The 13,508-nt window shown below is 39.9% G+C and overlaps 1 protein-coding gene across 2 annotated transcripts in view; it reads left to right on the top strand.

Moving 5' to 3' along the window:
* The window catches only part of CSMD1 (CUB and Sushi multiple domains 1), a 1,746,885-nt gene that overhangs the window by 1,461,443 nt on the left and 271,934 nt on the right, over positions 1 to 13,508 (top strand). For both annotated transcript variants that reach the window (XM_049704254.1, XM_049704253.1), the window contains exons 22-23: positions 2,366 to 2,535; positions 6,834 to 6,990. In XM_049704254.1, the coding sequence (XP_049560211.1) occupies positions 2,366 to 2,535; positions 6,834 to 6,990 (327 nt within the window). The remainder of the gene's footprint in view (positions 1 to 2,365; positions 2,536 to 6,833; positions 6,991 to 13,508) is intronic.

Raw genomic sequence — 13,508 nt, 5'->3', positions numbered from 1 at the left:
CCCTTGACCTCATTCAGTCAAGAAAGAAGACCACTCATCTCCTGATGGCCAGAGGGGCGCCCAGGGCCCTTATTAGCCCTTTTACCTCCTGCCCACCTCAAAGCATGTTTGACGCAAGGCTGCCCACACCTCGCAGTGGATGTCTAGTGAACACAGTGCACGATGGACCTCATGCAGTCATATATGCAGTAAACCCAAACCCACACAACCAGTTACAGTAGCCATAAAAAGTACCCCTTCCAAAGTATCCCTTAGACTAAAAATGGTCTAGTTGCCACTCTATCAGTATTTATTATGTCTTCAATTGCAAGAGATGTTTTTTCAAACTTACAAAGTAATAGATAAAAGGACGTAAATTTGATTTTTGAATGATTTCCTTTATTGATCACTGTCCAATTCAATTCTAAATAAAAATTCTTAGTGCTTGTGATAGGTTCCATATTCTGGTTATCAGAATTCTATGAGTTTCTTCTTTTATTCTCTTTGCGTCCAATATCTTTAACGAGTTTGAACCCCTTGCTGTTTGATACACAGAGCAGCCAAAGGGGGACCTTCTGATTTGCTGTTTCAGTGTTCTTTTCACTTATTTTGGCTTTTATGTTAAAATCACCATTTCTTCAGGAAAGAAAAATGGTATAAGAATATGCAACAAAGCCCATGAATGATTACCATTTCTCAAAGAGATTACTTGCCCAAAATGCTTGTTGAATTTAAGAGATGAAGCCATACATCGTCAGTCTCAGAATTGCTGAGAATCACCAGATTCTTGACATGAAAGGACATCCACGTCCCAGCCTGAGCAAAAATGAAAGTCCAAACACAGCCTGAGAGACACACCACTTGCCTTTCTCACCATAAAAATGTTTCTTTAAAAGTATTAAAATTACACAAATATATGAATATATAATAATAGTAACTATAGCTATAATTTTAAAGTTATTCTTATAAAATCCCATTGCCATGTTTTGGGGTCACCACTTCCCTGTGCTTCTTTCTCAACACTGTTTCCCATGAAACCCTCCTTCAGGTCCTTATGGGGAAAGATCAGGGGCAGGTGAGCCAAGTTCTCCTGTGTTTCTCTCCCTGATTTTCTCCCCGACCCTTGTACGTGGGGACATCATGAGATTCAAGGGCGCAAGTCATCATGCGCTGATCCTGAATCTCCAGCTTATTCCTTCCATCACTCAGGCCAGGGAAGGCTCGTGGTGCAGCTGATTTCAGTGATTGTCAGAGAAGACAGGGATGTCAGAGACTTGGAATTATGAAAACGGGCGTGCACAGGACATCTGCCACAGTTGTGTGATACCTCAAGCAGTCCCCTTAGACTGAACCCTGTCTCCCTTTCTCTCACCCCCGTTACATGTAGGCATTTTACTGATTTTCAGTTTCCAAGTTGATCATTATTCTTCACACTCAGACTTACTTTGTTGAAATTTTAAAAATCACTGTGCTTTTCACATAGTGTGGCCAATAAGTTATTTCATGCAGACTCACATGGAGTGCTCTTGTCACACAGACACACACAGGCATACACACAGAGATGCACACGCACATGCATACACAGATGCACACACATCATACATATGCAAACATACACAGAGCAATTTTATTATTTTATGATTGTTTTGGATGAATAGAATTTTAGGAGTTAGCCTAACTCTCACTTTCATAGGTGAGGAAACAGGTGCTGAGAGTTTAGGTGACTTACTCCAAGTTGGCAGAAAGTGGAGAGCTATATTTATTTTCATTTTTACTCTGATTAAAGTTCTTTATGCAAATTTGGATGTAGAGGTGAATTGCCCTCTCCTTTCGTCAAGGGGAGAAGAACGTATTTTCTGCCGCCGAAAGGGCTTCTGTCCCAAGCCAGGCAGATGGGCTTAGTGCTGTGAGACAGTAGCAGGGGACTCAGTGGTTTGGTCCACGGCTAGAATCCCCTTTAAATGCAACCAGGTTGAGGCCACAGAATACCAACGTGGGAAAACTGCATGGACATAACTGTCGAGTCAGCACATTGGAATTGGCGGGGATGCTTCATGAAGCAGAGATGGGGCACAGAGAGGTGACTGCCAGTGATACAGCCAAAGTGCTCGGGCATACCTATTTTATTCTAGAATTCTTTGTAAGTTAGGAGTAAGATGCATTCTATTAAAAGAAATAAAATCTTGAAAATAGGACGAATGGGGGTATCTTTCCTGTCCAGTGGATAAAACAGTAGAAGGAAGCCGCTAGTCTATAAAAACAATATGGTGCTAGCAGATACATTGAGAGAAAAGAGGGCTGTCATGATTTAAAAGTTTTTATTTATTAAAATCAATAATTCCACTTTTGAATCCTCTTTCTTTTTTTAATGTCCTATTTATTTTAGCTGAATGTGGAGCAAGTGTCAAAGGAAATGAAGGAACATTACTGTCTCCAAATTTCCCATCAAATTATGATAATAACCATGAGTGTATCTATAAAATTGAAACAGAAGCTGGCAAGGGGATCCATCTCAGAGCACGAAGCTTCCAGCTGTTTGAAGGAGATATTCTAAAGGTAAAAAAAATCTGTTTTAATAGGACTCCATCTTTCCTTCTCAAGGAACAAGTATAATGTTGATCCATCTATATACGTAGATATATACATATATTAACGTATCTTTATATATACACATATTTTCCCAATTTGTTTATCCAGCTGGTTTGAGAAGGTGGCCTATAGTATCATGTGTATGTGGACTTTGAAATACCTAAGTCTATAATCCTGGATCTAAAATTTATTAGTTGTGTATTTTAGGGATATTATTTAACATTTTTAAGCCTTATTTTTCTTATATGTAAAAACATGCAATGGTACCTACCTTTTTGTGATGTTCTGAGGATTAAATAATATAGATACATATTTCAAGCATTGTTCCTAGCACATACTAATAATTGTAAAAAAAAACTTGCAGGATCCCCAGACCAACCCTTTCTACAGTCGCTCTTGATTTGTAAATGTGATCATGACAGAGCATCCTTCAGAGCTAGAAGGATTTTGATGTGAGAGTAAACTCAAGCCCTGCCACTGTTGCTGGACCACAAAGCAGGGTTGATGTGGAGAAGCCAAGCCAGGATGAGGCAGAATCTCACTCAACCAGTCCGAGCTGTGTTCACAGGACTCCGAGGTGTGCTAGGCATGGGACCAGCATCAAGGGTCAGTGCAGTAGATGACTCAAAGCATCAGAGCCTCGGGGAACTGCTCCAGGTGGAGCACACCACTCACATTCCAGATGGACTCCAGGGAAACAGGCAGGGGGACGGATTCAAGGGGCACCCAGGTCTTGCCTTGAGCTCCAACTGCAAATGCCCCCAAACTTCTAAGACTTCTGAAATAGTTTCCACCTCTCCTGTGACTATTTCAGGAACCTGGGGACCTCCCTGGCTCTAGGGGCTGAGTAGTTGGCACTTGTAGCCCGAGCCTCAGGGCCTTGAAAGAGAGTGGCTTTGAGCAACAAAGACCAACACTGGCCGTCATCCAGCCCGTCCACCTGCTCGTTCCACTGGGAAGTAAGCGACTTGTCCAGGCCACACGGCTTGTTTATGGCAAGAGAGGGATACATCTCATCCCGTTTCTAAAGTTCTAGGGTTTTTCAGTCATGTGTACATCTACATGGACACACACAATGCTCCATCTCAGACGCAGTAGATGTGACTCACTTGAAGCTGTGAGCATTAAGAAGCTATGCAAAGAGCCTGCTAAGAGGGGAACTTAGTGCCCTCCAGGTGTGTCCTCTGTTTGCACAGTGGATAAAGTGGGGTCGCTGGTAGGTTCCGTTATGTGCACAGGTCAATAGAAGCTTCCAGACTCAAGTGCTCATCACTTCCTCCAAGTCCACCTTTGACTATGCTTCAAGGTCACAATTTAGGAGAGAGGTTTTATTCTAGTTGTTCTTTCATTGTAATAGTCTTTTGAAAGCTTGTGCTGGCAGTATGAGTCGCTGTAATTAAGAAGTGATTTTCAGGTATGAAACTAGTACATCCTCACTGATCTGAAAAAAGTTAAATTTGCATCAAAGAACTGTTTTCTGAATTCTTTCAAATTTAGACATCAGTAAGCCTTTAAGGCAAACTTTTATGGAACAATTAACCATACTTTGGTGCAGGCGAGTGATTAGAGACACTGGATTAAATATACACTGATACATATTACTGGAATGGAAGGAAGCAAATCATTTTCATTTGTGATTGCGTGCTGTTTAAACTTGTTGATTATAACAAAAAAATCAAAAAACATCTTGCTTACCACCTTTACTTGCAGAGAAACTGTCAATCATCTGAAAAACCTAGATGCTGTGCAGACATACCTTTTATTGAGTATGCTAATAAATATCAAAAGGTTAAAAACATTTCAAGTGGGACTACCTTGAATTTTGAGCATAATCCCGCACACGTAGTGTGATCCATTAACAGAGACCAGAGTTTATGTACACACCCTCCCCCGCATAAACGTGATGCTTGCTTGTTTCATGTGGAAACACCGTGTAAGAGAAGTACAGCTCTAAGGAGAGTGTCATGATAGGGATACGTAATGGAAAGCGAGGTTAGTTCTGGAAACAGAGCCCTCAGGTATAACTCCTGTAAAAGTGGGGACGATTTCCCCAGTCCTTTCAGCATTGTCATTCCAGAATTCCTTGTGATGTTTTCTAATCTGTGCTTATCTGCTCTCTTGGCTATTCCACTCGGAGCATATGGCATTTATTATGTGCCAGGCTCCAAGGAGGGTCTGTAGTGCAAATAGGCATAGCCTTGTATTAACATATGACCCAAGGAACCTTTTCCTAATGACTGAAAGGGACACTTTGATCCCAGCTGCTTGTAGATGAGGATATACAACTAGGAGGTTTTGTGCTGAACTAAAATCGCTTGTTACTAATTTAATTGGAAGTAAACGTCAAGTCTTTTGCCTTCCAATACTATCTGGGTTGTCATTTGTGATACATGAGAAGCATGAATCCAGATTTTCACCTTGCGAGAGCTGACAACATAATATCCCCACTAGTCAGTTACTTTTTCGTTCAGAGATTTCTGCTGTCAAGCCCAGTGCTAACTGCTGGTGATGCAGATAAACAAGACAGAATTACTCTTCCAGAGATGCTTAATAATTCAGTGTGGCAATGGTTCATTTTTAGTGGTCTAGCTATGAGGATCCTGGAGCTAGATGCTGTCCATGTAAGCTATTAAATCTTGGAGAAGCACTCAAACAAGCTAAGACCAGTGGAGGTGACAGTGGAAGATGCTTCAGAGCTTTGAGGACTGAGCCTAAGTGTGTGTTGATTTCCTTTAATGCCCCCTCATCTCCATGGATTTCTATGAATCACAGAGAATTACATGGCATGTGGAGTAACGTAAGACCTTGCTGGAGAGGCCTGGACACTTTACTTTTGAGCCAGCATGCTCTGGATTCTAAAACTCTTTATAATCTGGGTGCCAGCAACCTCACTATCGAATGAATCTATGTTAAGCCAAACAATGATTTTTCCTACACTAGCCTGTTGCTAGCTTGCATGAGAAGTTATAGGGTATTTGATTTTCCTACTCGAGCATATGCATATTTAATTAAAATGAAATCAAATAATGATCCATTAAAGTAATCCTTCTAAATGTGTTTTCTCCATTTAGGAGTATGAATTTGTAAGTCTGTCAAGCAGCAATCATGGTTTACATATGCATTAGAGAAGAGCAGGAGAAGAAAAGTAAGAATTAATCTGTGTGAGAAGGAAAAGAAGTGAGAGAAATAGGCAGATATGGGGGAGGCTACCAGGGGCTTTGATATACTTTATTTAGATAAGATATCTTTTATCAAAAAGAACTGGATGTTCTCCAGTGTGATGTGATACATTTTCATTCTTTCTTCTAAAAAGCCCTTATCCATACCAGCAGTTCCTTGCCATGAACCATCGCAATGGTTTCAAGAGGCAAATGGATGAACCTTTGCCACGAAGCATTATAGTCTTGACCACTTAGCGGGGGTGTGAGGGGCTCAAAACTAAATTCTCCTGGAACGTGAATGCTGTTTGCTCTGGCATTAGGAACGTGTACTGTGGGACGCCCCCCAATGCCCACGCCTTAAAACTGTCTGACGCAGTCTCCACTGGGGGAATGTGATTGGCAACCCTGCACTCCCAGTGTGCACCTGGGAAGTCATCACTTCATGTCCCTTACCTGTGATGTTTGCTCAGAACCAAGCCCGGTCCACTTGTCTTCCAAATGTTCGGGGTATCCACCCAGGCTGTACAACCACCTGTGAAAATGGAGTCAGTCACAATGCTTCAGAGCAAGATGACCTCTCTCTCTGATATCGGACATGACAGTATTCCTTTGCTACAACAAATTCAAAACTAAAGTCACTGCAGGCTCAGGGGCTACAAAATGTGACAAGGTTTCAGCACCTCGACTTGTAACACATTTGGATGAAGGAGGAGACATTCACACTGAACTATGACACATCCTTCCAACCTCTGTAAGTGCCAGGCTTACAAAGGTGGACCATGCAACCTGGAAATGCAAATACATGATGATTTCATTTTAAATAAACACAGAATGTTCAGCTTGATGCAGATAAAATGATCTGGGCACAAATGGAATCTTTTGTCTTTAATGTTAACGGTAAAGATAAAACTTAAAGAAAAAAGATTGTTTGCCAGTGTCTTCCATCCACTCAGCTTTCTATAAACTGTGTCACTTTTTAAATTACTGTATAAAATCATAATCTTTGAAAATTTGGATTTCTTGTTAAAATTGCTAACGTACAAAATTGCTAACATACAAACAGAATTAATTGATAAGGGGATTCGTGCTGTGAATTCTCCTCAGGTCTACGATGGAAGAGATAGTTCATCACGTCCGCTGGGGGCCTTCACTAAAAATGAGCTGACGGGGCTCATCCTGAACAGCACCTCCAACCACCTGTGGCTGGAGTTCAACTCCAATGGGTCTGACACTGACCAGGGTTTTCAGCTCACCTATACTAGTAAGTGCCATACGACTTAATCGTTTCATTTTACTTTTATTTTCTCAGGATACATCTGTTACTTTGCTGATATGATACATTTTAAATATCGATTTTTTTCCTGGTCCCCGTCCTGTGTTTTGGATTGCTGTTTAATTCTGTGCACTGTTGAGCGGGCAGTAAATTTAAACACATTATCAGAAGTAAGAGTTTGAAACGTGTTTATTTAGAAGTATTAGTATTTTCATAACATGACTGTACCTGAAAAGAAAATGTTATGACATTTAAGAGATATTAGGGTTGGGCTTTCCTGGTGGCGCAGTGGTTGAGAGTCCACCAGCCGATGCAGGGGACGTGGGTTCATGCCCCGCTCCGGGAAGATCTCACATGCCGCGGAGCGGCTGGGCCCGTGAGCCATGGCCGCTGAGCCTGCGCGTCCGGAGCCTGTGCTCCGCAACGGGAGAGGCCACAACAGTGAGAAGCCCGCGTACCGCAAAAAAAAAAAATGCTTGACTTAAAGAGATATTAGGGTTAAAATTATTGTGTGATTTAATGCACATTGACAAAAATTCATAGACAATATATGAAATATTTAAAATGAATGATATAATTAATAGTAATAGTCCTTGAATGCCTGCAACACATCAATACTTTTCTATTATATCTGTCTATCTATACATACACATATTAGATTCCATACATTATGTAAAATAGATTACATGTGTGTAAAATATAATAATTTATACATATAGATACACACACGCACACATATAGGTGTGTGTGTGTGTATATATACCCTATGTTGTAAGTGCTTTCTTATCACAACTCATTTCCTCCTGAGAAAACTAAACACAAGTAATTGGAGTGTGTGTCCAGGATACCAGCTGTCTGAGTCAGTGGAACCAGGATTCGGTCTGTAGCTCACAGTTTTAAGCCGTGTTCTTAGTGCCCCCTCCATTAATATAATTAATATAAATCAATATGGAAAATGCCTTTTAAAAAAAAAGATGAATGTGAAGAAGACAGAGGAGGGTAAAACAAAGGAGGAGAAGGAATTGTTCTTTCACAAAGAGAAGTTGGACGTGTGATAACTGTCATTTTCAACATTTTTAGTTCCAGAAAAATAAAGTAAAAATATAGTTATTTGGTATAGGTTATTAATTAAAATTAAGTAATAAATTAGCTAAAATGCTTAAAATATTCAAGACAGTCCAATCCTTCACCAACCCAATGATTAAAAATCTTTGTGATACCAAATACCATGACATAAGAAATTAAAAATTTCGGATTTTTGAGCATGAAAGTCTATTAGTGATTATCAAGACTGATTCCTTTATTTGACAGATAAACAAATGAAGGCCTGAAAAATACAATAACTATCCCAGACATAAAGCTAACCCAGGTGCCTTAAAGGAGGATTAATTGCCTCAAATCCCCCTTGGTAGGTGAAATTACAGTTGAAGAATTATAATCCTTTTGATAAAAATAGAATTATAGTCCCATGGACAGGATGAGAAAACCCACATTTCACTTTCATGAATATAACCATTTAAAAGACTCCGTGAATTGAAAGCATACTAATTATATCATGTACAAATAAATTACTAGCAGTTATATTACCAAATAAATTTATAATTACAACTTTTGTTTACTAGGATTCTACTTTAGAGAATTTCATCCTCAAAAAAGTTTCAGAGAGTTCTTGTCAAACCAGTTTGCTTTGATTACAGATAAAATGTAAACCGCCATGATCTCTTTTTCTTCTACTGCGGGTTTTCCATCAAATGCTCATCAATTTTTAATTTATTACTCGGATGTGTCAACACACGCCTCCCAGTTTTTATACTGGTCTTACAGCCTTAGAGGAACATGGGCACGTGAGAAGGAAGACAATGTGAAAGCTCTAGGCGCCTTTCTGAGTTTCCTGTGATGCACACCTGGGTCCCCCTCCATTGTTGCTTTGGCCTATCTGACAAATCGTGCTTCTTCCAATGGCTTGTAAGCAAAGAGCTAAAACCTTGGCCCGAGAGCTGTCCTCTCTCCTCTGTGCATCTTCACGACCTTATCCTCAGGGCCGCCCAAGTGTGGAGGTTGCTAAGCTCACAGCTACTTCTTAGGAAGGGTATCATGTTAGACTTCTACGTTACACTGCAGGACTTTTTCAGCCGTAGTTACTGCGTCCTGTTTTCCCTCTGACGATTTCCAAGGAGAGTAATTCTTGATTTGTGAGCACTCATTCCTCTCCTCTCATGGCAGTGCAAATTCAAGCCTGCTGGAATTTATAGTCACTTTATTTATTTATCAGTGAGATGGGGGTTACAGGACTGTTTCCAGAATTCTTACATCCCCTTTATTTTCCAAATGGCAGTGAAGAAAGTCCATATGCCCTAAAAACGTGTGATGGGATTGAAATTAGAGGTTGTAGCTTCCTTTGTGTATCATGCCCACCTTCCCTCATCAAGAAGAGTTGCTTCCACATATATACAATGGAATATTACTCAGGCATAAAAAGAAACAAAATTGAGTTATTTGTAGTGAGGTGGATGGACCTAGAGTCTGTCATACAGAGTGAAGTAAGTCAGAAAGAGAAAAACAAATACCGTATGCTAACACATATAAATGGAATCTAAAAAAGTTAAAAAAAAAAAGGTTCTGATGAACCTAGGGGCAGGACAGGAATAAAGACACAGACACAGAGAATGGACTAGAGGACACGGGCAGGGGGAAGGGTAAGCTGGGATGAAGTGAGACAGTGGCATGGACTTATATATACTACCAAATGTAAACTAGATAGCTAGTGGGAAGCAGCCACATAGCACAAGGAGATCAGCTCTGTGCTTTGTGACCACCTAGAGGGGTGGGATAGGGAGGGTGGGAGGGAGACGCAAGAGGGAGGAGATATGGGGATATATGTATACATAGAGACGACTCACTTTGTTATACAGCAGAAACTAGCACAACACTGTAAAGCAATTATACTCCAATAAAGATTTTTTTTTTTTTTAAAGAGTTGCTTCCATGCGCTATTCTCAGCCCCTACTAGACAGCATGTGATGGTTGTCACTGTTTCTCCATGGCACCCTCCAGACTGTGAGGACCTTTACTGCTCCTCGCATTTCTCTGAGTAACTTTGAGAAACCTTGAAGCTGTGGATGTGTTTATGGGCACTTTCCAATTATTTGGATTTTATTTTTATAACATAGCAGCACAGACTTTCTAAAAGAAGAAGAAAGAAATGTTGGTGACGGTTTCCAGTTATTTAGCTCTTAGTATAATCAATTTGATGGGAGTAACTATCTTTTCTGCCTGTTTTTCCTCTTTCCTCACCTGCAATAACACAGATGCTACCCAGGTGCAAGTCTTGTTTCCAGGATTGTCCTGGAGCTGGAACACACTGCCAGATGGAAAAAGATATTTGTAATATAGCACTGATGGTGCTGATGGCTATAATCAAAATATTATTGACTTCACATTAAATTCTTAGGTTTAAACACTCGGTAATTAAGTTTAAGAAATCCCACGCTCCCACAATGTGGTTGAATACCTGAATCAAATCTTCATCTCTAAAAGATGGTTTGGAAATAATGAATGGCTGTAAAATGTTTTCAGCCAATTATTAAAGCTTAAGCCTATTTGAAGGCACTTTCAACTATTTTCAGAAGACTTTTGTAATTGCCTCTTGCTCGTTAATTGCATTACTGAAGGAAACATTCATATTTAAATGTTTCAAATCCGTAATCTACACACAAGTGGATTAGAAAAAGTCAACAGAGTAAATATATAGCTTAATAAACATCTTGAAGTTTTTCAAATGAGTACAAATCATTTTGTATATCCTCTAATATTTAGAGCGTACTACCCAATACCTTCTAATTTTACCATCTTGGCAATTCTGGGTCTCGGTAAATAGCTCCTTTTTCTCTTCTTTGTAAGTTAGAAACTCAGTCTCCAAATCTGTAAGTGGTTTGCTGAGGCTTTTACCTGTGGGGTGTTATAGCTGGGAGCCAATCCAGGTCTTCTAAACAAGGGCCAGAACTGTTGATGACCTTATTTTCAAATATTTTAGATGATCCCACTTTGATGAGTTCCATATTTATTGACTGATATTTATATATGTAAAGGCATTGGCAAGGAAGAAAAGCCAGGCATCTTTGGGACAAGTAGGAATAAACATATTAGTAAACATTTATTAAGCAACTGCTGATTTCTGAGTAGTAGGTTAGAGCAACATACAACTGGAAAAGTTTACCTCTATTGGAAAACACTGCTTTTTACTACAGATTTGTCCATTTTCATAACAGTTGGTAGTCTTCTGAGCCTACAATTATGTCAAGTGGAAGCATAACCCATAAGCTCTTTTAGATCAGGGACAATGGGTGTTCATTTTTTATTCCCCTCTGTACCTCGCACAGATGTCTGATCTATAATATTAAAAGCTTAGATTGGATCATTGTTATTCAAGCTGTATTCCATGGAGCACTAAGATTCTGCAGAGCTGTCTCAGGCCAATAAGAGTTTCACCTTATTTAACATAAGCCTTTCTTTTCTTTTTTTTTTGTTATCCCAGTGATTGTAAAGCTCTTAAATACCAGGAAAAATCATATTGACAGTGGATTGCTATGTCTTCTAAATATTTCAGCAAATATTTTTACAGAAAAGTAGTTCTGGAAATTAAAAAAAAAATTCCCTGTTGAATTCAGAATTCTTTAAAAAATATACTGACCCCTTTCGAGTTCCACAGGGATGTTCCCAGAACAGTCACTCTTCAGAAACAGTTTCCCACAGGACTTTCTGGTTGTCACTCTTACTGATTTAAGTAGAGAGGAGCAAGCAAAACACCAGTCACACCTGAACAAAAATTCCTACTGTTTGGGGGTGTCGTAAAAGAACTGTATTCACCTTCTCTGCGCCATCTCGGTGTGTCTGTGTGCTGCTCGATCAATGACTGTACCGTGTATTATTTGTGTACTGAATGCTTAGCACTATATTGAAACAGAGAAGGCAAAAGCCACGGTTCCCGTCCACAGATAAATGACTTAGGATAGTCACGTGCAGCACTTGTGAAACACTGGTCCGTGGAAATGTGGCTGCACCTTCATGTTCTCAACTATGGGATGGGTCAGCAGGGGGTTCAGGGCCCAAGCTGATACGTGTGACCGTAATGTATCCATCTCCTGATGCACTATGTTGATGCAAAGATGAAAATCTTTTGATTCTGACCCTTAATGTATTGTATTTGACCCAATACATTTCATTTTTATATGAGTTTGCTCTTTTTCTCCAAAGAAACTATAGCTCCTCGATGATAGCATGTGATCCTAGTACCCCAAGAGTTAGAAATATATATGACACATATTATATTTATTTATTTGTGATGATGGCAAATATAATTTTCCAGAGCAATGAGAGATCATTGAAAGCTGGAATCACCCTAGAGGCCTCCAGAATTTTCTTTCCTTCCTGCTAGATGCCTTTGACTCATCCCTTAAGATTGCAGTTAAATGCCAGTTTCTGTATAAAGGCTGCTCTGCTCCAGATTTCTGGAGCAGAATCACCTGCCTCTCCCATGCTCCCTACCCCATGCATTTTGTCTCTAATCCTTTGTTTTTACTAACAGAAGGGGTGAGGTTTTCAAGAGGAGTAATCTTAACTTGCTCACTTTTGTATCACCTCCATAGTCACTTAACAAATGATAATTGAGTTGACCTAGATTTGCCTGGAAGGAGGCAGATTTGAGTAAAGATGCATGCGGAGAGTAGAGTATGATCTTGGAACTCATGAGATAATGAATATGAAAGTCTGAATAGAGTGGAAGATGCATGATGAGGAGAAAAAGGAAGACAAATGAGCTGCGGGAACCTGATTATGGAAGCCACTGAAAGCTGATCAGGGGTATTGGTCAACATTAAGGCAGAGCCATTAATAATATTGGAGGAATGAAATTAATGCAAGTGTGAGATTGAAAGGAGAGGATGATAACAGCCCCAAACAGCTCTGTCTGTGCTCTTGCCACCCACGAGTGACCTGAGAGTAAAGGAGAAAAGCTACTTGCTGACTTTTACAATAACACACATAATGGGACAGAGCAGAACTATGGACTTATTTTTACTTATAAATGGAGTGGTCAGATTGAAATACTAAATATCTTTTAAAAACAAAAAGAAAAAGAAGGGATGCCTTGGGAGGGTGGTGTGGGGTAGTCAGTAGTCACAGAAGAACAGATAGACGGACCTTAAAAATGGAAATTCTTTGGTAACCCCTCAAGATGTATTTGGTACAGAAGACTAAGCAAGTAGATGCTGGAGTCTTATACCCCTGGGAAACCTGTGCTGTGGTGGAGGTGGACTAATTAGGCTGCCCTCCCTTCAGGTCCACTGGCTTTATTTAACTAAAGTCCCTTGCTCTGATTCTGTGGTTATCAGGCAATATTCTCAGTGTGACTGGGGTGTCAGTGTGGCTCTGCCAGTAGGAAGAGAGTGACTTATTTGTGTTGACATAGGGATTCCAGTACATGGACTGAATCCATTTATTGTTTTCAA

This window comes from Orcinus orca, chromosome 21 (genome assembly GCF_937001465.1).
Source record: "Orcinus orca chromosome 21, mOrcOrc1.1, whole genome shotgun sequence".
NCBI lineage: Eukaryota > Metazoa > Chordata > Mammalia > Artiodactyla > Delphinidae > Orcinus > Orcinus orca.
The sequence above is the reverse complement of the archived record's forward strand: the minus strand, read 5'-3'. Positions and strand labels throughout refer to the sequence as shown.